Consider the following 27128-nt stretch of genomic DNA (forward strand, 5'->3'; position numbering starts at 1 on the left):
GAAGACACAACACAGGGGAATAAACCATTCACATCTATATCAAATTTAAACTCTGCTATCAAAACCTAACAATCCTTTGTCAAAATGTCACTCTGATGACAAAATGAAACCCACTTGCATCATGTGAATACACTTTCAGATCAGCAGAAACACACAAGTCTACTTTATATAAAAAAACTGCAGTCTTTTGTTTTCAATGTTTTTATTCAGTTCCACAGAGGGCATGTTTTCACAACAACCAAAAAATGAAATACTGAATTCAAAATCATTACATTACAGTAGTATATTTTACAGTACAGTAAATTCAGTTAAATCAAAAATAAAACAAATAATACACTACTGTAAACAGGGCTTATGGATCCTGCTGTCTGTTGGGTTCTAGCCACAGGATCTCATCAACATCACAAGCAATGTCTTCTCTGGCTAAGCATCAGGGAAAATATCCCCTTGTGTGCCGAATCCATCCCTGGATTGACCTCACTTCAATGTCTCCGCAGGCCTGTTCCATTGCCTGCAGAAGAGGCATATGGGCATGTGGTTGGTGGTCATATACGTGCCATCTACAAGCGGGAAAAAATTCCTCTATAGGATTTAGAAATGGCGAGTAAGGGGGCAAGTACACAACTTCAAATTGATCATGGTTAGTGAACCAGTTCTGGACCAGAGCAGCCCAATGGAAACTAACATTATCCCAGACAACAACAAACCCGGGCTGCTCTGGTCCATCCTGTACAACTGCATCATGAAGTGCATCTAGAAATGTGATTATGTGTTGCTCATTATAGGGACCCAGTTTGGCATGATGGTGCAGTAGCCCTCGAAGACTTATGCCAGCACACAATGTGATATTTCCCCCGCCCTGCCCCGGGACGTGCATAATTGCCCTTTGGCCAACTATATTACAGTTTTTCCCAATTGCTAAAACACAAAAAGTGAATGCCCAGATCAAAGCGTCAAAACCGTACCGTTTGCATGCATGTCTTACACACAGGCACCAAATGAATAAACACATTGTAGGCATTGCACTGCAAACAATTGTGCAACACACGGTGCAAAACACTACACACAGAGTGTTGTATGTTACACACGTTGGAAAATGAGGAAACACTTTGCATACAGCACATCCATTCAATAATAAAAACACATGCGACAATAGCAACACCCCCGCACACACAGTAAAACACTTAACCGGTAATTGAACACCAATCAGTCACAGCTGTAGCACTATAAATAGAACTCAGGTATGTGCACCTGTCGTGATACAATTGCGAATATGGAGGCCGAAGGACCAAGGGGAAGGAGAAGACGAGGAAGAGATGGGGGAAGAGGGAGAGGAGAACGAGGAAGAGATGGAGGAAGAGGGAGAGGAGAACGAGATGGGGGAAGAGGGAGAGGAGAACGAGGAAGAGGGAGAGGAGAACGAGATGGGGGAAGAGGGAGAGGAGAACGAGGAAGAGGGAGAGGAGAACGAGATGGAGGAAGAGGGAGAGGAGAACGAGGAAGAGGGAGAGGAGAACGAGGAAGAGGGAGAGGAGAACGAGATGGAGGAAGAGGGAGAGGAGAACGAGGAAGAGATGGAGGAAGAGGGAGAGGAGAACGAGATGGGGGAAGAGGGAGAGGAGAACGAGATGGGGGAAGAGGGAAAGGAGAACGAGGAAGAGATGGAGGAAGAGGGAGAGGAGAACGAGAAGGGGGAAGAGGGAGAGGAGAATGGCACCAACCTGAACGGGAACCAGGCAGACGCATAACTATCACTGACGACATCAGGGCCACTGTGGTGGACCATGTCATCAACCATGGCCTGACTATGAGGGTGGCTGGGCAGAGGGTCCGGCCCAACCTCAGCCGCTTCACGGTAGCCAGCATCATTCTGACATACCGACAAGAAAACAGGTATGTCCTGAATTAACGCCAAAGGACTGCACAGTGAGGTCTGCTACCCGACCCGAGCCCGACGGGACCCGAAAAATGTGCGGGTTTCGGGTTAATGTTTAATGAACAGCCTCGGGTTCGGGTCGGGTTCGTAAAACTAAAAAGTCTATATATAGTTTGCGTGCCGTGTGCTACTGTGCTTTGCCTGCTAGCTGTGTGTGTTGTGGTGACCAGCACGCGAGAGAGAGAAAGTACATGCGTGCGCAGATGTGCAATCAATGTGCATATGTTACACAGGCGCTCCTCTCTCTCTCTCTCTCTCGCTCTCGCTCTCGCTCTCGCTCTCAAAAAAAAAATAAAAAAATAATATATATTTATTTATTTTATCATTATAATATCACAAAACCGTTTTGCGCATGTGCTACCGCTCTCGCGCGCTATTTCAGTCACAACAACACAGACAGCAGCAGTGTGACTGTTAGAACTGTTCGACCACAGCAAAGTTATGCAATTGGTAAGTTAAGTTTTTTTTCTCTTACTTCTGTGCTGATGGGGCCGCTGCGCCTATGTAACGATATTTGTTTATCGTTTTAAGCAATCATTAAATACATATTGCAAACATGTTTTTTTTTTGTTTTTTTGACCTCGGGTTCGGGTCGGGTTCGGGCTTAACATGTAAATGTAACTGTCGGTTCGGGTTAAATGATCGCGGGTACGGGCCGGGTTAGGGCTTCAGTTTAAAGCCCGTGCAGACCTCTAAGTACCCACACAGCAAATTGTCTAGTGTTAGTGTAGATTTTCCAGTGTTACAGTAATTTAACACTTTTACAGTGGTTTACATATAAACCCTGGGGGAGTGTTAATTTGACTGTAACTCTGAGAGTGTTAAATTTGCGTTTTCAAATTTGCTGTGCATCAGCGTTCTGGCTGAATCTGGTTATACAGTATTTCACCACGTACAGTATGACAGTACGGGATGGGGAACAGAACCTAACCATCGACACTAATCATGAATTGTTTGCAGAACTGCCAGGCGACCTGCCGTGGGAGGAAGGCAACGAGTGTTCACCCATGCCCAGGAACTGGCCGTTGTCAACCTTGTGGTGGCAAACAACGCCATCACCCTGCGCCAATTGCGCGAGCGCATCCTCGAAGACCAGGCAATTTTCCACAATGTGCACAGTGTCAGTACGACGACACTCGCCCGGGTCCTGCGGGAACACCACGTCAGCATGAAACAACTTTACAAGGTTCCATTTGAGAGGAACAGTGTTGCAGTCAAGAACCTTCGCTATGACTATGTGCAGGTGAGTGCCACAGTACCACTACAATGGCAGTTGTGTGTTTACATGGATATATACCTTGCAGTCGCCCCCTTACTGCAAAAAAAAAAACTTAAAAATCTTGTTCCAGTGGCAAAAAGGTCACATTTATCTTGTTTTTATGTAAAATAAGCTAACCATCTAGATTGTTTTACCTGAAAACAAGATAAATTTGACTTTTTTGCCAATAGAACAAGATTTTTAAGACAAGATTATTTTCGGCATGGCGGTGGAAGGTCTATGACCGCCTACCACATGTACGCGTGCCGCTCCTGCGAGCGATGGAGGAGGCATGTGGGGACATCGAGGTGGGGTCGATCCATGGGTGGATACGCCACACACGGAGATATTTTCCCCGTTGCCTGGCAAGGGAAGACATTGCCTGTGATGTGGACGAGGTGCTGTGGCCCGACCCCAATCGACGACGAGATCCCTGACATGGACCTGCAATAGAAACACCTACACCAGATGTTCAATACGTATAGTAGTTCTGCACCTGTACACTGAGTTTTGGTTGTGGAAATAAACACGGTTTACAGACTACAAATGTAGGCAGTGTCTTGAGTACAGTTGACCTGTGTGTTGTGTTTGCTTTGACTGTTTATATTGCATGTGCATGTGTGTTTCCTATCGATCCGAAGAGGGCCTTTTCAAGTTAGTGTTACGTTTTGATTGCAGAATGTTATTTTGCATTGGCAGTTAGATGTTGATCTCCAAGTGCTGTGTCAAGAAATCTTGTGTGTTGAGTTTTGACACAATGAGCCACATTTTTTATTTTGTGTGTAAGCAATTGAAAAAAACTAAGTCCCCGTCGTTTGTTTTTGCTAAGGTTGAATCCAGCCACGTCAATGTAAAACATTCATGCAGCTGGGCAGCTCCATTCATGTCCAACAAAAAATACATATTGTGGATGGCTTTACTCAAAGCACATACCTACACTACTACACATACAGAACCGACCTACCCCACCACACAGGTACCTGTGTAGGTTTCTGAATGTATCTATGTGGTACTAATCCAGTGGTACATATTCATGCACCCTTTCTTTATTGTATATGTAAAGGACTGAAACACTTACCTGTACATATTCATGTCGAAGTTATTTGACCCTGACACTGTTCCTCTCAAATGGGACCCTGTACAATTGCTTCATGGTTATGTTGTGCTTTACCAAGATGCGTCTGATAGTTGTAATGCTTACTCGATTTATGTTGTTGACTACTTGCCTATCTGCAAGTATTTGTTGCTGTAGCTGGTGGAGACGGATTGCATTGTTTGCTCTGACTAGGTTCACTATGGCAAGTTCCTGCTGTTGGGTGAACAGGTGTTGGCGTCCACCCCCAGTAGGTCTTCTAGCCATTCTGTATAAAAGTGCCACAAATTGTTCTCGTTTCCTTCTTTTTTACAATACTGTGTATACTGAACTTCACTATATTTACCATACACAGTACTGAAACATCTCAACACGTTATCACGGTATGTTTCACAAAACTACCACTTTTGTTGGAAAAGGAGCATTAGCCACCCTGGAATACAATACATATTCAGTAACGTGATACAGTAACGTGATATGCTACAGTACTGTAAATACTCTGGATACAGTCTGAGTAGAGTAGAGAGTTGAAGACATACCTGTTTTCCAGTCGGAATGTCCTTAATATGGATGAAACGGTGAAACGGCTTAAATTAGGATGGACTCTCTGCCCAGCTTCCCTCATAGTCAGGCCATGGTTCATGACATGGTCCACCAAAGTTGCTCTTAAGTCATCCGGAATAATGGTCCTTGTATGGCCTCTTTGACCACGTCCTCCTCTCTCTCTCTGTCTTCCTCTGCCTCTAGCTCTCCCTGCCTCCATGCTTGTAAAGTTCTCAAAATGGCTTAACTGAGGCCTTTTTGTAGCTGGCTGATTGGTGTTCAGTTTTGTAAGTAAGTATTTTCAGGTGTGTGTCTACGTCTTTTCAATTAGCCAATGTGTGTTGTATTTTGAATAGATGTGTTTTCCCAATGGTATCCTGAGATTTCATTTTTGAACTAAGTGTCTTATGTATGAGATAGTGTGTAGTGTCTAGGAGCAAGTGTGTTGCAGAAAGGAGCAAGTGTGTTACAAAATTGCAACTAAAGTGCAAAGCAGCGCTTTTGTTTAAGGTATGGTTACACATTGTTTAAGGTATAGTAACGACAACTTCAAGTTGTTACTTTGGTTTATGCATGTGGCTATAGTGTTCAAGCAACGGGCAAAAACTGTAATGGGGCCTTTCCATGGAATCCAATTCAAACACTCTCTATACATAAAAACAGATAAATAAGTAGTTTAGTAAGTGATACAGAAAGACTGACTTCTGCAATAGTGTATTTGTATGCACACCTTATTTACATACCCTACAATATAATGCAGTCTACAGTAACATTTGGATAGTAGCATAGATTTGTACTGTAAGCATCAGTGCTGAGAGTGTCTGAGTGTGTACTTAGTTACACATTCTGAAATCGTAGTTCTTTGACCCTTTCTGAGTTGTGCTCAGTGTATATCCTGTATACTTGCTTCATGCGTACTCTGTTGCAATGGAGGACATGGTCAATGGTAGAAAGGCTGACTTTTTTGATTCCTTCAAAGTTTACATTGTCTTCAACAACACTTTACATTGTCTTCAAAATACAGTACAACTCTGCTGTATTTCACGCAGTCGGATGGCATTGTTTTGAAGGACCATATCAACAATGCTCTTGCTGTTGGGAGAACATAGCAGTCCTTTCACCCTCATGTGGTAGTCTTGCAATTCTGCAAGAAGGGAAAATGCACTTACAAACATCAATACAGTAAAAATAGAATGGACATTACTTCTATACTGTATGTAAAATATTGTATGGTAATAAAGGTTTTCTTCTCTCCAGTGTGTTTAGAGTTTTGCAAACAGAGTGAATGCAATTTGCAAATTGTGTCTAACTACCTAAACTTGTTTGAGGTTTTGCCAAAAGAGTGACTGATTCGACAAGTCAGTTTAGGCCACTGAAAATTTGGTTCAGAGAATGGGGTTTAGTGTTTTAGCAATTCAGAAAAACTGTAACTTTCTGAATAGGAGGAGCTAAGTAGATGAGAGGTGTAGAGATGATTGTCCTCTAACTGACTGGAACAGTGGGATTCAGTTGTTCCTCCTGAGAACAAACTGTTACAGTCTTCACTATGTTTCTCTACCCAGTGATTCTTCTCTCTGTACTTGTAGGTAAGTGATAGAAGTACATTATGTACTGTCATACTGACAGAAGGACTTCCAAAAAGGAATGGGATTGACAATATACTTATTTTACAATAACTGCAGTATTCAATGTTGTATCAAGATCAATTATTCTAATCATAAACCTAATATGAAAAGTAAGATATTATCATATTTTGTTTCTGAAAATCTGTATGTAAATATAACCTTTACAGGTGGCAGTTATGAAAATGACATTAAACCAACTTCAGAGACAGAACATGTCATGGAGGGAAGCAATATTACATTGTCTTGTAACTACTCCGGCTCAGTAAGGTCTCTTCAATGGTATTGTCAATATCCCAGAACAGAACCCAAATTCCTCCTCTCCACTACAGTCTCCTCAAAGCCATTCATAAATAGAGCTCAACCTGAAGACCCTCGGCTGTCTGTTAAACTGAATGAAAAGAAAAGCCAAGTGAATCTGGAGATCTCCTCAGCTGAAGTGACAGACTCTGCTCTGTACTACTGTGCTTTGGAGCCCACAGTGACAGGAAATATAGACACACTGTACAAAAACATTCATATTTAATTCATACAATATTGGAAAGAATCTACCAGTTATGCCACATAGTGGGTGGAAAGACAGATACAATTTCTCTGAGGAAAGGGGAAGTTGAACATCTTCAAAGCAACTGTTCTGGTAGCGCTACCAGACAAACTGAACAGAAATGATCAACATATAACCTTGCAAATTAATTTTGTTTGGATTATTTAGGTGCATTTAGGTGACTATTAGTCAGTTTGACTTCAAACCCCCAGTTATTTTGTAAACCCATTTAACAATGTTGTTCCCTTAGTTAAGTTTTATAATAATGCTTTAAATGTAGTGTAATGTTTCTTCTTTCAAATGTTCTAGATTTAACTGTTTGGCTTGAATGCCAGGTGTCACGTCTGGATGAAACCAGTTACCACTCATCAACTTGCTAATACCATCCCTATGGTGAAGCATGGTGGTGAAAACCTGGTCCAGAGCTCTGGAATAAAGTCTGGAAAACAAAATATAAATTTGACTGTATGCACATAAGGTGATTTATTTCATTGTTCTGTTCACATTTATTGTGATACAATGCATATTTGTGTAAGAAAAAGGGTTTGAAAAGTGTTTTTGGAATGGCAGAACAGTTCCACAAGGCTAAATGTGGTCTGATGTCAAGGATAAATAGTGACATAATTATGGCTGTCATAAACATATTGGTCTGCTTGCACAAAAGGTGACTAATTTCATTGTTCTGTTCACATATATTGTGATACAATGCATTTTTGTGCAAGATATTTTTGTTGAAAAGTGTTTTTGTAATGGCAGAACACTTCCACATGGGTTTTGGGGCTGATTTCAATGATAAATAGTGACATAATTATGGCTGTCATAAACACATTGGTCTGCTTGCACAAAATGTGACTAATTTCATTGTTCTGTTCACATTTATTGTGAAGCCTTTTCTTACACAAATGTGCATTGTGTTTGCACAGAAAATTTGTATTGGGAGTATCACGCCGTATAGGTGTGTTATGATGAGAATTCAATTATATATAGAAAATCTGACTTCGCTTATGAAACTATTTACTTTATTGGGCATTTTGCCCTAAAACACTACCTTATAAGAACATTAACATGCATGCTTTTATTAGCTGAGGTACTTTGGAATAATTTGATGCCAAATACACAATGATTGATTTACATAACATATTGTTTATAAGCCCAAATATAAAAGTATTGAAACCCAAACATTTTAAGCGTAGTCCTCTGGGGGTTAATGGCTGTGTGTTGTGTTATTTTGAGGTGACAGCAAATTTACACTGTTATACAAGCTGTACACTCACTACATTACATTGTGGCAAAGTGTAATTTTTTCAGTGTTGTCACATGAAAAGATATAATCAAATATTTCCGTCAGAGGGCTCACTTGGTGGGACTTCTGGAATATCCGGACTGGAGCCTGGTAGATTGGAGTCTATAGGTAGCTAGGACACATTTTCCTTAAATGTGAGTATAACGTTTATTTGTATAACAATATTTGACTACATCACCAATGGGTAATACAACACAGAGTGTTAAGGCAACTAACTTAAGCACAGTTAGTTATGTCAGCCTACATCTGGTTGGCTAGCTAGCCAGCTAGTAGGCTATTGTAGCTTAACTAAAGTAATGAAGGTTTTAAGGGTTATCACCTGTCCCGTAAAATACGGGATCATCCCGCAGAATCAATACATGTCCCTTACAGAATCAATACGGGACATGACTTGTCGCATATTTTTGTGCACAACCTACTTTACGTTTTCACAAGAGCGAGGTAAAATTTGCTTTCTGAATAATGGACGTTCAGTGGACATTCATATTCTCCCGACAAAACCAACTAATTCAGGAGAATGAAAGTCAATCAATCAAATTTCAATCAAATTTATTTAGAAAGCCTTTTTTACATCAGCAGTTGTCACAAAGTGCTTTACAGAGACACCCGGCCTTAAACCCAAGGAGCAAACAACAGTAGTGTTGGATTTCAGTGGCTAGGAAAAACTCCCTAAGAAGGTCGAATTTTAGGAAGAAACCTAGAGAGGACCCAGGCTCAGAGGGGTGACCAGTCCTCTTCTGGCTGTGCCGGGTGAGATATTAAGAGTCCAATTGGAATAAGAAATACATTTCTCTGGGCTAAATCCTGAGGCCTTTTAGACAAGGTCAGAAGTATGACCAGGTGGACATGGACAGGGACAGCAACGGGCCCCCCAAACCAGGTAATCCGCCAGTGTGGACCAGGACCTCATCTCCTCCTAAAGTTTTAAACTGGAGGAGACTGAAAAAAAGTTATTAGTGCATTCCTCATATCCCCCAGCACAATAATATAGCAGCGTAACACCTTGGAACTGAGACAGGGGGGGTCCGGTGACACTGTGGCCCTACCCGGGGGAGGCCCCGGACAGGGCCCAACAGGCAGGAAATCAATCCACCCACATTGCCAGGCATCAACCAAAGGGACAACCACCAACCGCAACCCCCCTGAATGAGGGCCGAGTATTGCTAGCAGCGTACAGCCCAATTGCACAAGTGTGCAACAGAGAGTCAACAACAAGCCAGTGACTCTTCCCTCGAAAGGCATTGGAGGGAGGGCATCCCAGTGGCGACGAGAGCCCACCTGGCAAGACAGCAAGGGTGGACAGTATCAAGCCTACTGGTCACCTTCACGCCCCCGGGCCACGCTACACCTAATCATAAACCGTGCTGTAGAGATGAGTTTTTAGTAGACACTTGAAAGTTTGCACTGAGTTTGCATTTCTAACCTTAATTGGCAGATCATTTCACAGGAGTGGAGCTCTATAAGAAAAGGCCATGCCTCCGGCTGTTTGTTTAGAAATTCTAGGTACAATTAAAAGGCCTGCATCTTGCGATCTAAGGTTACGTGTAGGTATGTATGGCTGGATCATTTCAGCAAGGTAAGTAGGAGCAAGTCCATGTATTGATTTATAGGTTAAGAGTAAAACCTTAAAACCTGCCCTAACCCTAACAGGCAGCCAGTGTAAGGACGCTAGGACAGGAGTAATGTGTTCCAATTTTTTTGTTCTAGTTATGATTCTAGCAGTCGTGTGCATGACTAATTGAAGTTTATTTATTAATTTGTCTGGATAACCAGAGAGAAGAGCATTGCAGTAATCTAGTCTAGAAGTAACGAAAGCATGGATACATTTTTCTGCATCAGTTTTTGATAGAAAGTTTTAAATTTTTGCGATGTTTCGAAGATGAAAATAAGCAACTCTTGAGACATATTTTATATGTTCTTCAAATGAGATGTCAGGGTCAAGGGTAGCACCAAGGTTTTTTAATTTTTTTTGGGACACGACCATGCAGCCGTCGAGGTTCACAGTGAGATCTGCTAATAACGCTCTTTGTTTTTTGGGTCCTAAAACGAGCATTTCTGTTTTCTTTGAGTTTAAGAGCAAGAAATTCTCTGTCATCCACTTCCTAATATCTGAAACGCATGCTTCCAAAGTAGCTAATTTAGGGGCTTCTCCATGCTTCATTGAAATATATAGGTGTGTGTCATCAGCATAACAGTGAAAGTTAATATTGTGATTTTGGATTACATCGCCCAGAGGGAGCATATATAGTGAGAACAATAATGGACCCAGAACCGAGCTTTGAGAAACACCAAAGCATACGTTTGACTTGTCAGAGGATATGCCATCCACACTAACAAACTGATTTATTTCAGATAAATACGATTTAAACCAGGCTAGAACATGTCCACGTAGCCCAATATGGGTTTCCAGTCTCTCTAAGAGAAGGGAGTGATCAATAGTATCAAAAGCAGCACTAAGATCAAGAAGCAACAGGACGGATGCAGAACCATTGTCTGAGGCCATTAGACAGTCATTTGTTACCTTCACTCAGTACTGTGATGGGATCTGAAACCGGACTGGAGTATTTCATAAATGTTATTTGTCTTTAGGAAGGCATTCAGTTATTGGGAAAATCATTTTTGAGAGGAACGGGAGGTTTGATATTGGCCTATAATTGTTCAATATGTCGGGATCCAGATTAGATTTTTTTAGAAGAGGCCTAATTTCCGCTATTTTTAGTGAGGTACGCATCCGGAGGAAAGGGAGCAATTTATTATGTTAAGCATTGGCTGACCTAGCACAGGAAATAGCTCCTTAAGTAATTTTGTTGGAATCGGGTCTAGCTGAGAGTTTGTGGGTTTAGAACTCATTACAAATTTTGTAAATGTGTCGAGTGATACGGTATCAAAAAATAAAGTGTCCCCATTGATACCTGGGGAGGTTCAGGAAATTTTTTGGACAACTAAGATTTTGAGGACCATATGTCACGGTCGTGGGATGAAGAGGACACAGGCGCAGAGTAGAGGTAGGTAAGGTAATCCATGTTTAATGTAAAATAAAGAAAGAAGGACTCCAACAAAACAAAAGGCAGCAACCAGTGACGTGGGTATTCCTTACACAGGATAAACAAAACCAAAATGAACCACGCCTTGGGGCCTACAAACTAAACTTAAATAGGGTCCCCAATTGGAGGCAATAACTAACACCTGCCTCCAATTGGGGAAACCAAAAAAAGGAGTAGAGGTGGCTAAAGGCCACCTCCTGTCCTGTCCTGGCTATGCCCCGAGCCCAGCGCAGAGATGGCTAGGGGCACAGCCAGGACGTGACAGTACCCCCCCCCAAAGGCGCGGGCTCCCGACCGCAAGACCGGGACGACCACACCCGGACCGGCGGAGGCTCAGCGCCCGGAGCCGCCGGCACAGGCCGGGGAGGCGGAGCCGCAGGGACAGGCCGGGGAGGCAGAGGGTCAGGAGACGGGAGAGCCGGCGGAGGGACAGGAGCCGGCAGGAGAGCCGGCGGCGGGTCGACAGCCGGCGGAGGAGCAGGAGCCGGGGGAGCCGGCAGAGGGTCGACAGCCGGCGGAGGAGCAGGAGCCGGGGGAGCCGGCGGAGGGTTGACAGCCGGCGGAGGAGCAGGAGCCGGGGGAGCCGGCGGGGGAATAGGAGCCGGCGGAGGAGCAGGAGCCGGGGGAGGCGGCGGAGGGTCTGGAGCCGGCGGAAGAGCCGGCGGAGGAGCAGGAGATGGGGAAACCGGCGGAGGGTCAGGAGCCGGCGGAAGAGCCGGCGGAGGAGTAGGAGCCGGCGGAGGAGCAGGAGACGGGGGAGCCGGCGGGGGAATAGGAGCCGGTGGAGGAGCGGGAGCCGGCGGAGGGTCCGGACCCGGCGGTAGAGCCGGCGGAGGAGTAGGAGCCGGGGGAGCCGGCGGAGGAACAGGAGACGGGGGAGCCGGCGGAGGGTCAGGAGCCTGCGGAGGAGTAGGAGACGGGGAAACCGGTGGAGGGTCAGGAGCCGGCGGAAGAGCCGGCGGAAGAGCAGGAGCCGGCGGAGGAGCAGGAGCCGGCGGAGGAGCAGGAGCCGGGGGAGCCGGCGGAGGGTCAGAACCCTGTGGGACAGCCGGCGAAGGAGCCGGAGACGGGGAAGCCGGCGGAGGGTCAGGGAGAGCCGGCGGAGGGTCAGGGAGAGCCGGGACAGGCGAGGGCGCCGCTGAGGCCGGGACAGGCGAGGGCGCCGCTGAGGCCGGGACAGGCGAGGGCGCCGCTGAGGCCGGGACAGGCGAGGGCGCCGTGGGACGATGCGGGGGCTCCTGGGCAAGTGAAGGCGCTGCGGGACAAGGCGGCCAGTCAACCGCGGGCTCGGGCGGCGGCGGCCAGGCCACTGGGCAGCGGGAGGAGCTGGCGGCTGAGGCCACTGGGCAGCGGGAGGAGCTGGCGGCTGAGGCCACTGGGCAGCGGGAGGAGCTGGCGGCTGAGGCCACTGGGCAGCGGGAGGAGCTGGCGGCTGAGGCCACTGGGCAGCGGGAGGAGCTGGCGGCTGAGGCCACTGGGCAGCGGGAGGAGCTGAGGCCACTGGGCAGCGGGAGGAGCTGGCGGCTGCGGCCACCGGGCAGCGGGAGGAGCTGGCGGCTGCGGCCACCGGGCAGCGGGGGGCGCTGGCTGCGGCTCCCGGGCAGCGGGGGGCGCTGGCTGCGCTGGCTGCGGCTCCCAGGCAGCGGGGGGCGCTGGCTGCGCTGGCTGCGGCTCCCAGGCAGCGGGGGGCGCTGGCGCCGCTGGCTGCGGCTCCCAGGCAGCGGGGGGCGCAGGCTGCGGCTTCCGGGCAGCGGGGGGCGCAGGCTGCGGCTTCCGGGCAGCGGGGGGCGCTGGCTGCGGCTCCCGGGCAGCGGGGGGCGCTGGCTGCGAGAACCGGTACGGCGGGTCCCGATAGCCCCACCAGTCCTCGCATCTCCCTACATCAGGGAAAGCCCTCATAGGCCCCACCGGCGTTGTTGCCCGACGCCTAGGAGCTGGCACCGGGCAGGGCTGGGGCACCTGGACTACCCCACACATGAGCACGGGTGGCACGGCCGCGTCCTGCCACTCCGCTTGCCCCCACGGCACCCCCCAAAGAAATTCTTGGGGCGGACACACGGAGGTTTGCTTCCGTCGCCTCTGTCGACGTCTCCTTGTGGGTGGACGCTGTGTTGGCCCGGTGTGCCGCAGGGGACGGTAGGGGTTCTCCTCCTCCTCCTCAGTGTCGCTGTCAGGCCAACCGAGGAGTTCCCCTACCGTCCATTTCTGCCGTGTCCCTTTGTGGTGGTTCATTCTGTCACGGTCGTGGGATGAAGAGGACACAGGCGCAGAGTAGAGGTAGGTAAGGTAATCCATGTTTAATGTAAAATAAAGAAAGAAGGACTCCAACAAAACAAAAGGCAGCAACCAGTGACGTGGGTATTCCTTACACAGTATAAACAAAACCAAAATGAACCACGCCTTGGGGCCTACAAACTAAACTTAAATAGGGTCCCCAATTGGAGGCAATAACTAACACCTGCCTCCAATTGGGGAAACCAAAAAAAGGAGTAGAGGTGGCTAAAGGCCACCTCCTGTCCTGTCCTGGCTATGCCCTGAGCCCAGCGCAGAGATGGCTTGTCTGTGTACCAGGGAGCAAGTTTCTTGTTGCGTATTTCTATTGTTTTTAGTGGTGCAACTGTGTCTAATGTATTTCGCAGTATTGAGTTTAGATCCTCGATTTGATCGTTTACAGATTAATTTACTCTGTCGTTAATGAGCGAACTTGTAAGAATATCAACAAATGTATTTGTAGTCCGAGAATTTATAGTACGGCTTTTGAAACTCATTGTTTGGGGGGCAAGTGGATTTCTTGTTTTAACGGTAAATGTAATAAGACAGTGATCCGATAATCCAGGATTTTGGGGGTAAATTATTAGATCTACAATATCTATTTCTCGTGACAGGACTAAATATAAGGTGTGGTTGTGGCAATGTGTTGGACCTGAGACATGTTGGATGAAACCCATTGAGTCAATTATGGCTTCAAAGGCTTTTTGAAGAGGATCAATGGACTTGTCCATATGAATATTGAAATCGGCAAAAATCTGAATACTATCTGCCATGACTACAAGGTTAGACAAGAATTCTGGAAACTCATTGAGGAACACTGTGTATGGCCCGGGGGACCTATAAATAGTAGCTATGTAGAACGATTTATCGGCCTGGTTAACTTTCATGAGTAAAACTTCAAAAGAATGAAACTCAGTGATATGTTTGAGAGTAAATTTATATTTACTGTCATAAATATTAGCAACACCCCTCCTTTTCGGGACGCACGAGGGATATGATCACTAGTATAACCAGGAGGAGAGGCCTCATTTAAGTCAATTAATTCATTAGGCTTTAGCCCCGTTTCACATAAACCAATAACATCAGAGATTAATTAATTTACTCCAACTGCCTTTGGAGCAAGGGATCTAACATTTAGGATTCACATTTTGAGATGCGAAGTAATACAATCATTTTTATTTTTATTTGTGACCGAGGTGGAGGAAGGCTTTATCTTAATAAGGTTGTTTTTGTTAGCACTACCTTGTTTAACTTTTCTCAGCCTGGAACGAGTCACAGTGGCAATAGGTAAAGGTGTACTAACTACTCTGGCTATGCCATTGACAGACTCCACTATGCTAGCAGGCTGACTAACAGCCTGCAGCCTGACCTGCACCCTATCTCATGTTAAGGCTATAGGAGTGAGACTCCTGTCAATGTTCCTAGATAAAAGAAGAGCACCACTCCAGCTAGGATGGAGTCCGTCGCTCCTCAGCAGATCAGGCCTGGCCCTATTTCTGGGTGAGTCCCAAAAAGAAGGCCAGTTATCTACAAACTCTACCTCCTGCGACGGGCAGAACGCTGTTTTCAGCCAGCGATTGAGTTGCGCAAGTCTGCTGTAGAGCTCGTCACCACCCCTAGCTGGGAGGGGGCCAGAGACAATTACTCGATGCCGACACATCTTTCTAGCTAGTTTACACGCTGATGCTATGTTCTGCATCGTAACCTCTGACTGTTTTATCCTAACGTCGTTGGTGCCAACGTGAATAACAATATCTCTGTACTCTTTTAACTTGCCAGTTTTAGACTTCGCTAGCACCAACCCTAGATTTGCGGCTACGTCGGTGGCCCTGCCCCCCGGTAAACAATGTACGATCCCCGGTAAACAATGTACGATCGCCGGCTGATTCTTTAGTCTAATACTGCATGTAATTTTTCAAGGCCACCGGTAGAACATGCCTGCCGATCATTCCCCTCCAAAGACGACTCGGGCCTTGACTCCGACTCCAGTGGGGAAAACCTGTTCAAAGTCTCAGTTGGATTTAGCAACGATTCAGGTTTAACTGGTCGACGGCATTTCGTCCCAGTGACCAAGAGAAAGTTATTGCCCGGCTGCAGGAGCTGTGCCGGGGGGCTAACAAAACTTTCGTTTCTACCTGGTGGCACTGACGCAGTTTTTTCTATTTCTACACTAGCATAATCCTTGCCTGACATTTGCGTCAGAAGCCGAGCCTCTAACTCTGCTATCTTTAACTGAAGACGAACGTTCTCCTCTGTGTTGTTGCTACAACAATTACAGTGCTAAGGCATTGTAATGATACTTAGCCTCGGGTGTTCATGGGTGAGTAGTTCTGTTAATTATGTCCAAAAAGAGTCCTGGTGTAGTAAAGTTGGGTAAGAGGTCAACAGATAAATATTGCGTTGGTAAAACTCTTAAAATAGAATTTTCAACAATTACTTCATATAGAGTAAATTCGAAAAAGTTTGGCAGGTAGCCAGGTAGGTAACAGCAGGCAGAGTACAGCACGTCAACAATCCCACAATGCAGTTATTCTGGCTACTCCCCTCCAAATCGTCCGAAGAGAGGGGAGTATTCCTGGAAGGGTGATTGGGGATCTGATACCCTCTCCTCGGATGATGAGGAGGTGGACTGTGGGAGAGTGGGGGAAGACCCCCTGGGAGAGCAAGGCTGGAGGTCGCCACAAAAACCCTCTCCAGTCCCAGCCTCAGCGGCGCCCTCTCCGGTCCCGGCCGCTCCGCCGGCAATCCCGGCTCCTGACCCTCTGCCGGCTCCTGTCCCTCCGCCGGCTCTCCCGTCTGCTGTCCCTCCGCCGGCTCTCCCGTCTCCTGACCCTCCGCCGGCTCCTGACCCTCCGCCAGCACTCCCAGCCAAAATTGCCTGGTATTTGGAACTGTTTATAATTCCCTCCACCCTGACTAAGGCCCCGGTTCCAGCTGAAGAAAGACAGCCCCAAAGCATGATGCTCCCACCACCATGCTTCACTGTGAGTATGGTATTCTTTGGGTGATGTGCAGTGCTGTTTTTGCGCCAAACATACCTTATGGAATTATAGTCAAAAAGTTCAACCTTGGTTTGGACCATAACAAATTTTCCCACATGCTTTTGGGGGACTTGATGTTTGTTTTTGCAAACTTCTGCCAGGCTTGGATGGTTTTCTTTATAAGAAGAGGCTTCTGTCTTGCCACCCTACCTCATAGCCCATTCAAATGAAGAATACGGGAGATCGTTGTCACATGTACAGTGGGGAGAACAAGTATTTGATACACTGCCAATTTTGCAGGTTTTCCTACTTACAAAGCATGTAGAGGTCTGTCATTTTTATCATACGTACATCATACGTATACGTAAACAAAAATCCAGAAAATCACATTGGATGATTTTTAAATAATTAATTTGCATTTTATTGCATGAAATAAAAGTAAATAAAAGAAATAAGTATTTGATCACCTACCAACCAGTACGAATTCCGGCTCTCACAGACCTGTTCGTTTTTCTTTAAGAAGCCCTCCTGTTCTCCACTCATTACCTGTATTAACTGCACCTTTTTGAACTTGTTTCCTGTATAAAAGACACCTGTCCACACATTCAATCAAACAGACTCCAACCTCTCCACAATGGCCAAGACCAAAGACCTGTGTAAGGACATCAGGGATAAAATTGTAGACCTGCGCAAGGCTGGGATGGGCTATAGGACAATAGGCAAGCAGCTTGGTGAGAAGGCAACAACTGTTGGCGCAATTATTAGAAAATGTAAGAAGTTCAAGATGATGGTCAATCTCCCTCGGTCTGGGGATCCTTGCAAGATCTCACCTCGTGGGGCTCAAGCCAGCGCATGTCCAGGCCCGTCTGAAGTTTACCAATAACTTACTAAATGACTGGATTATACTTAGAATAAGCAATATGATTTTAATGTACTATAGAATAAGAACATTTCTACCACAGTCCCACCTTTTGCCACTAAGTCTCAACAACAACAAAAATATAACCGTAAAACCAAGAAAAACAAGTAGAATAGTACATCATACATTACAGCAAGAGAAACAGATTATTCAATCTTTTTATTCAATCTCCTACAATTAATCATCATTAAACTAGTATTGATTAGATGCAAAAGAATCAACAATCTTTTAATAATGCATTAACATTTCTTCCCATATCCCAAGGAATGGAAGGCGACAAATACTTTACTTATGTTACAGTCACAAAAACTATTTCAGCAAGCAATGATTATAAAAATAGTCATGTTTACTTGGTCTTTAATTTGTCTTCCTTTTGGCTCAGACAGGGCTGCTTTCAGGAAAAATAGACTTCAACACATTGTTAAGTGCAATGCAATAACTCACCATCTAATCGTCACAGTTTGGTCAGTTTGGTTTTTAGAGTCTGATTAGCTCTCTCAACCAAGCCACAGTTGGCTGGATGATAGCTACAATGTGTGTGCAGATCTATCTTCAGACTAGTGGAGATGCATTCAATGACTATTTACAAAATGGGAGCCATTGTCTGAGGTGAATTTTGATGGTAGGCCCCATCTGGGAATCATTTCCTGCATCAAATTCTTTGCGACAGTGATGGCTGTGGCATGTTTGCATGGAAATGCTTCTACACACTTAGAGAATGCATCCAACATTACCATGCAATATTTGTATCCCTGGCATGGAGTCAACTAATGAAATCCATCATTAAGTGCTGAAACGGCGCCTAAGGCCTTGGGTGGGAGGACATATGCATCAGTGTGCCCCTACCCACATTGTTTGTCATACAAATCCCAAATTTTGCACAGCAATTTTCGGCATATAGGGAGAATCCTGGTGCAAACCAGTTATGCACAATATTCACAACCCCACCCTTGGAAACATGGTCTTGGTGTAGTAGTCTCCTTATTTTTTCCGGAACTTTATATATATACCATATGTCTGTATTTTGTAAAGCATCATAGTTCATGAGTTGCAGCATTATTTATTCATAACAATTATTGTTATTTACTTAAGGTGACAGTTATGAGGAGGACATTATTCCTTTCAGGAGTGAAGAGCAAGGTTATGAGGGGGAGAAGTTACACTTCCATGCAACTACACTGGCTCTTACAATAGTGTCATTTTACTTTGGTACCAACAATACCCTGGATCACAGCCCACATTCTTGCTCCTCATCGCAGTAGGAGGGTTTAAGTAATCAACCCATTATCAACTGTCTGTTAAACTAAATGAAGAGAAGACACTTGTGGATCTGGAGATCTCCTCTGACAGACCCTGCTCTCATATCTAAAGTATGTTAAGTGGGGACTCATGGTAGAGGAGGGGCTTAAAAGCTGTGAATTATTTAGAAACAGGCAAAAGCGTTCCATTTGTCTCTCTTCATCAAACATGTTGTTGCAGTGTTTAGTGTTGTTCATGACTGCACTTATGGGTAGGTGATATTATATAACACAAAAATTCAAATGAGTGTAAAATGAAATGTAAATGTACATGTTTTAAAACCATTCTCTATGCAGGCATCAGTTCCGAGGACCTCACTTCACTAAAGAATGAAGAAATCGGTTTAGAGGGAACCTCTGTTACCCTGTCTTGCAAGTACTCCAGAACAGCAAATGTTCGTGATTATTTCTATTGGTATCGTCAAGACACAGCACAACGGCCAGAGTTCCTGCTGTCCATCTTTGGTTCTGATGATATAACTAAAGTCGATTTGCTAAACCCTAGAAGGTCAGTTAAAATGAATGAAGAGAAGACCCGTGTGGATCTGATGATCTCCTCAGCTGAAGTGACAGACTCTGTTCTGTACTACTGTGCTGTGAAGCCCACAGTGACAGGAAACCCAGACACACTGTACAAAAACCTCAACAGGAACTACATCAGCAGGAATTCCAATAGTTCAAGGGTTTTCAAAGTTTGACGCGTGCCTGGGGGGAGCAAGAGATCTTTATGGAAGGTGCGATTGAAATTTGAAGACAGTCATCTTTATTTTTAAAACATTCTAAAATGTCAATGTCAATCAATATCTAATTCAAATTATTAAAAATGTTGTTAAACTGTACATGGAGCGTAAAAAAAGAGTATCATAAAATTAAAATTAACAACCATCACTAATGTGTTCCAATGGCACCTTGTGTTTTACAAAAATTAAAAATGTTATTTATATGTGATTGATCATTACAAAACCCTTTTGCAAATATGTAAGCACAGCTGAATAAAGTTGTGCTGATTAAAGAAGCAATACAACTGTCCTTCTTTAGACTAGTTGAGTATCTGTAGCCTCAGAAATTGTGGGTGTGACTACAGGCTCCAAATGGCTAGTAACAAATAACATAATTTTCTGAAACACATCAGTATATTTTTGTTTCTTGAGAAATGAATGCTATTCCATGTGAGAAATTGCCAAGATACTCACAGAACAGTGCAAACTGTCTCTGAAGAACACACACATAGGACCAAGGAAGACTGGGAAAAAAAGTGTTATGGACCGATGTATGTTCAGATCACAAACAAGAACATTTGTGAGACACAGACGAAATGATAAGAAGCTGGAGGAGGGCTTGATCCCATCTATCAAGCACGGTGGAGGCACTGTGATGGTCTGGGGGAGCCTGAATTGGTGGTGGTAGAATTGGAGATTTGTACAGGGTAAAAGGGATTTTGAAGAAGGAAGGCAACCACTCCACTTTGCAACGCCATGCAATACTGTGTGGATGGCACTTGATTAGAGGCAATTTCCTTCTACAACAGGACAATGACCCAAAGCACAGCTCCACACTATAAAATAACTATTTATGGAAGAAGTGGTCAGCTTGTCTTCTATCTATAATGGAGTGGCCAGCACAGTCCCCGGATCTCAATCATATTGAGCTGTTGTGGGAGCAACTTGATCATATGGTATGTAAGAAGTGACATCAAGCCAGTCCAACTTGTGGGAAGTTCTTCAGGATCCAGATAACCTCAGTATATTGACAACTAGAAAGCCGAAGGTCTGCAATGCAGTAATTGCTTCAAATGTAGGATTCTTTGAGAAAAGCACATTTTAAAAGACACAATTATAATTTCAATTAAAAATCATTATTTCTAACCTTGACTACATTTCCTATTCAAACTCATTTAATGTATGTTTTAATGGAAAACAAGGACATTTATTAGTGACCCCAAACTTTTGAATGGTAGTGTGTTACCTTATTGTTGTTGGGTTTTATGCAGTAACCAAGACCAGTCTGGTAGTAGTTATAGGCTTTACAGTGTAGTACTGCAATACCATACCTAAATAAATTACTTTAAGCTACTTTCAGTGGAGTATCAGTTACACGTAGGCTTTCATCTACTACAAAGAGTTGTAATATAAGGCCAGGTGTTTTGTAAAAGCACTTTGTGACAATTTCTGATATAAAAAGGGCTTTATAAATACATTTGATTGATAATATGTTACATTGAGGTAGACAATGTTGGATTATAGATGTTCATACCATTTTAATCCTCTGCACAGGCTCCTCCTCCTCAATGTCTGTCAGTTACTGGTGGTACTGCAGCCTGAGAGGCATAGATGGATCAGAGAACATCTACAACTCTACTGGTTTACTGTAACTCCTCTTCAAAGTCTGCTTCATAGACATGCTACTCTGTGTGATTGTAGGGCTGGTACTAGCTGTCTTGTGCTTTGGTAAGATTAATTAATATTCTCTCATTTCTGTATCTCATCTTTTAAAACATCTGCATTCGATTTGACCAATAATTGATCACCGTTACTCTATTCCCCTCAGAATGCAGAGGAGACCATGTGAATCAACAAACAGGACATGTGATTGTTACAGAAGGGGGAAAGGTATCACTGACTTGTGAATATAGCACCAGTGCTACAACTATATATCTATTTTGGTACAAACAAGAAACAAATGACTTCCCTAAGCATATGCTGAGCCGTTTTTCATATGGAGATGGGGAAAATGCTGCAGGGTTCGACAAGGAGAGATTTGATGCTGATTTAAATTCCAACACAAAATCAGTTCCCTTGACGATCCAGAGACTACAGCTGTCTGACTCTGCTGTGTACTACTGTGCTCTGAGGCCCACTGTGACAACAGGATATACATCCCCCTTACAAAAACTCTCTTGTGCATGTTTCTGTTTGTTTCCAAAACGTTTGACTTTGTGCTTTTTTGTTTATGTCAACATCATGTGAAATTGAGGTGGATGAAATGAATTAACTTTATCTGAATGGGAGAAACCAGGGCAATAATTCTGTCCTAACTATATTTGTGTTAATTCTTTTGACAGAGTCATATAACACCAACCAGCATGTTTCCAGGTCACTACCTTGGTATTAACGCTAATGGGTGAGTTTGATGTTATCCTTCATTCACGGTGAATTATTTTATCCGTTGTACACTAATACATAATTTTGAACATTTACAAAACTGGATTGAAAAATGAGTGTAACTGCATTTGCTGAAATACTTGATGATAAAATTGTGTCATACAGATGTCAGTCAAACAAATGACTAATTCCAACAGATGTGTTTGGGTTGGAGGGTGATGTCATTAATCTGCACTGTTACTGCTCCTCAGCTAGTTCACTCGATGGTTCATCTATCTCCTCCACATTGTAGTCTCCTCTAATCCCTCTGTAGTGGGGTCTACTCCTCCATATTCAACACTGTTAAACTGAATCAAGATCAAGTCTGGTGAAGTGACACATACTGTTTTCCCCCATGGCATAACTGTTGACAGGTTTGGCCCATCTGTCAAGTCAAGTGCAATAAGCGTAGAAAAAAAAGTATGCAGTTTTCTGACAGCTCCAATAGTGGGCAACAAAGGGAATCATATTTAGCTGCTTTGCGGTTTAAAAAGGCAGTGAAAAGTCTGCTTTGTCTCATCTGTCAATTCTATAAAAAAATGAAATTCAACACTACTGTTGTTTGCTTCTTGGGGTTAAAGGCCGGGTGTCTCTGTAAAAACACTTTGTGACAACTGCTCTTGTAAAAAGGGCTTTATAAATACATTTGATTGATTTCTAATTTGGGGTGGAGATTTAAGGATATGAGAGGAGAGAACTGTTTTTTTTGCCATCAGGCAGATGTGTCAGTATTTTTATAGTTTGTTGTGCTGTGTAATTTCAGCTTCCTTTTTTAGACGCTATTATCTTGCTTTTAATACTTGCATGTAAGTAATGACCTTATTTTCAGTGGTAATATTTGGAATCAAAACATTGTTAATGTGTTAAAACTAGATTGATAACATACTGACAATGAACTAACATGCATCTTTTACAGGTGGCTGTAATGGTCAGACTATTGAACCAACAAGACATGAGGTTTTTTCTCTGTCAGGTAGTAATGTTACACTTTCATGCACCTACTCATCTGCACTTTCTCTTCTATGGTATCGACAGGACACCTGGATCAGCTCCTCAGTTCCTATCACTGAACAGTGAACAGTGCTGGTACTGAGACACAAGCCAATAATCTGGATCCTCGACGATCACCTAACGTGACACATTATATACATGACAGGATGTGTTGCATATCAAGGTTGCTCTTTTTAATCTGACACATTGTGAGTGGGTGTATAAAGCCTATGTAAATAGGAGGAGTTAAATAGTACTACGTATCAAGTCAAAATCAACTCAGTTAATTGACTGTGCTGTTTTAAATAACCATAGCATCATCTTCCACTTATCCGGGGCCGGGTCGCGGGGGCAGCAGTCTAAGCAGGGATGCCCAGACTTCCCTCTCCCCAGACACTTCCTCTAGCTCTTCCAGGGGGACACCGAGGCGTTACCAGGCCAGCCGGGAGACATAGTCCCTCCAGCGTGTCCTAGGTCTTCCCCGGGGTCTCCTCCCGGTGGGACGGGACCGGAACACCTTCCCAGGAAGGCGTTCCGGAGGCATCCGAAACAGATGCCCAAGCCACCTCAGCTGACCCCTCTCGATGTGGAGGAGCAGCGGCTCTACTCTGAGCTCCTCCCGGGTGACCGAGCTTCTCACCCTATCTCTAAGGGATCGCCCAGCCACCCTGCGGAGAAAGCTCATTTTGGCTCCTCCTCCTGTTTTAAATAACATTTCTGTTAATTTTTTTACCATGATGTACCTCTTTTATATTTTAGTGATTTCTCTTCTTGTAGATTTCCTCTGCTGAAGTAACAGACTCTGCTTTGTACTACTGTGCTTTGCGGCCCACAGTGGCAGGAAACCTGCATACGCCAAAAACCATACTCCAATAAAGACCTATCGTTAAAACAAAACGACCAAAACTGCAACATAATAAAGATGAGGGGCTCTTTCAAAATAATATTAAGGGACAACATATTGATTATTTTAATAGTAAAATATTTAATGAGGTACATTTTAAAAATATACTTTCTAATATGTCAGTAATACATAAAATTTCATGTTCATTTTTTTCTGAATTGTATTGCAGAATATCATTTTGGGGATTAAAGAAACACTTTGACTGGTGAAGAGTTGAATCATCAAATAATGTCCGTCCCTCACTAATCTACAGTAGTACGACCCAAATCCCAGATCCAGACCAAACGTCCTCCAGTACATCAACAGAGGGGTATTTGTCAAAGCTACTCTCTCACATCCGCGTCTGTTACTAATAACAAAGTGGACAAATGTTTAGGTCTGGAGTTCTCTGTTGAAATGACAGACTCTGAACGACTGCGCTCAAAACCCAGTAACACTGTACAAAAATATGTCAAGTGTATGATAATGATGAAAAGATGCATTGAAGTGTGAGTTAATGAAATATGGATCATAATAAAGACCAGTAGAACAAATGATAAACACAAACACTCATCCACATCCACTCTCTCATACTCACTCCCCCCTTTTAGATAAACATGGCAAACAACCCTGGGCCCCTACAGATCCAGTTCTGATCTCAGCTTGAACAGATATATACAGTTATTAACATAATCAAGCATCCGACCAATTACACAAGCCTTTAGTTCTGGTTAAATCAACATTACTGTTGGAATATCAAAATGCAGTGCTTGATCTAAAACAGTTACAACTGCACATAAGCAACAACATAATGAAAAAATATATATATTACAGGGAACATTTAAGGGTTTTCAATAGAATTGTTTGACTGTATTATAAAGCTGGGAGAGGAGGGAAGGAGTGTTCATCTTTCTTGCATGATGACACTTTCTACATGTACAGTGGTACAGCTAATAACCAGGTATGATTTACAACTGAACATCAGACTAGAGGGGTATAAGATATAAATCTACTCCCCAACATCCTCAGCTATACTGTAATTAAAGCTACTTCCCCACAACATAACAAACTAGACAAGACACGCTGTAGAACATGTCAACAACCATGTGAAGAAAGACATAATTTATGTCATACATACATAACATATCTGCTATAAGTTAAAGAGGGGATTGTGGTAGAGGAGGCGCTGAACAGCTGAAATTACAGAAACAAACAGAAACTTCCAGAGACTTTTTCGGTTTATCCCTCTTCATCTAAGATAGTAGCTGTATTTGGTGTTGTTCCTCTACAGATGTATGGGTATACAATTCAGTACAAATCACACAATTTTATCAAAGACAATTTTATCATATTTGTCCATTTGATTCATAGAATTCAAAATACAAACAATGTGTGTATATTAACACCATTCTCTATGCACGTGTCAGTTCTGAGGTCCTCACTCCACTAAAGAATGAAGAAAAGTGGATCAGCACAAACGTTTTCAACTGCGCTAACATAATCGCAAAAGGAGTTTCTAATGATCACATAGTATTTTAAAATGATGAACCTGGATTAGCAAACACAACGTGTTTGGTTGTATGAACATTTTCAATTTGTATTTCTGTGAAATTGGTGTCCAGTCCAAATTCAATATTTTGTGATGAAATACTGTACCGGATCAGGATTTTATGTAATTCATAGAAAATGACACCAAGCCTTCCTGATTATTAGACCTGCATGAAAAGTAATTAAATGATACAAGAATGTAATATGGTTTGGTTAATATGGGTGATTGTTTGTGTTAACATGATAGTCTGGAGGAGTTTATAGTTTATCCACCTTTTTTCCCGCTACATGAATGATGCACACTTAATATTATAATAATTGTTGAGTTATAGACTTTTTAAAGGCAGTTGAAAAACTCAGATCAAAATACAGAAATACAGTCACAGCAAAAACAATAAAAATAATAAAGTCAAGAAACCTATAAGCTATTACACCATTACTTTACACATTAAAAAAAGAACTGAAACCAAAAGTTATAATAAACAAGACTACACCGAAATCCGGGCTGAGACAACTCCTTTCCACTTGCCTTGGGGTCTGTGTCAACTTATCTAGTCTCTGGTTTGCATGATATCTGGAAATCCACTTACAGACACCATCTTGTATTCTGGGAGCTCTTCCTAACGATGTGCATTGCTGAAGGTGTGCACAATGCACTGCTTTTCCCTCAGGCCACCAGCAGGTGGCACCTATGTTGGAACATAACGGTCTTCTACCACCAGACCATAACAGAACCTATAAACCAGCTATTTCCAGTCTGGTGAAGAAACATCCCCTTTCACACTGCAGATATCACTCAGCTAGCACTGCAGCAAAATAATACAGTAACAATAGACACATCATATCTACTATTTCAATATTCAATATGGAGAACTCTCTGGTACTGGTTGTTATTCTAGCCTCAGGTAAACATCCCTTTATATTTTTGTATTTTAATATGTATCATAGTAAAGTTTATTTTCCCTCTTCTTTGGTAATTGATGGATCAGGTCTATGCCATATATTTAATCACTTTCTACAACATCATGTAACTCTGAAAGTTAATTATTACTGTTGTTTATTTTCAGGACTGGCTGCTGGGGATCAGATTACTCCTGGACAGGATGAAGTGATCAGTAAAGAGGGAAAATCTGTGTCTCTGAGCTGCACATATGATACAAGTAGTGATAGTATTTTCCTTTACTGGTACCGTCATTATCCTAACCAGGCGCCTCAGTTTATATTGTGGAAAGGTGCCAGATCCTATTCAGATCCTATATATGAGAAAATCACTCATGAGAGATTTATATCTAGAACATCCCGGACATCAACTGAACTGGTCATCCAACAACTAACCCTGTCAGACACAGCTCTCTACTACTGTGCTCTCAGGGATCACAGAGATACAAAGTGTATAAGAGGCTGTACAAAAACCTACAGACCAAAATACTTTGTTGTGGTGTGGATAAAAATGAAACATCAAACCATAATTTGATATCATATGTCAGAGGTTTGGATCAGGGAATTGTGGTCACACCTGTACTGTGTTCATACCACATACCAGGAACTGTAGTATTTCTCTGTCTTCCTTTATTCACAAAGATTTTTCATAATTTAGTAGCTTTCAGGGTTGCACTTCTTTTTGAGTGTCCCCATTTACATACACAGATGTTCTACAGATATTAATACTTTCAACAAACGTTCATAAAACTATCTATTCATAAGCAACTGCTTCCAAAGGTTAGGGTTTGTGTTGGGTTTAAAATAAGGTTTAAG

At 43.4% G+C, this 27128-nt stretch overlaps 1 protein-coding gene across 1 annotated transcript; it reads left to right on the forward strand.

The window, feature by feature from the left end:
* Positions 1 to 1686: 1686 nt before the first annotated feature.
* On the forward strand, positions 1687 to 3933 carry LOC117593610. The gene is made up of 3 exons (XM_034289324.1): positions 1687 to 1893; positions 2897 to 3179; positions 3386 to 3933. Exons 1-3 carry the CDS (start codon positions 1808 to 1810, stop codon positions 3629 to 3631), a joined length of 615 nt encoding a protein of 204 aa, XP_034145215.1. The 5' UTR covers positions 1687 to 1807; the 3' UTR covers positions 3632 to 3933.
* The last annotated feature ends 23195 nt before the right edge of the window (positions 3934 to 27128 follow it).

The sequence above is a fragment of the Esox lucius genome, chromosome 3 (genome assembly GCF_011004845.1).
Source record: "Esox lucius isolate fEsoLuc1 chromosome 3, fEsoLuc1.pri, whole genome shotgun sequence".
Taxonomy (NCBI): domain Eukaryota; kingdom Metazoa; phylum Chordata; class Actinopteri; order Esociformes; family Esocidae; genus Esox; species Esox lucius.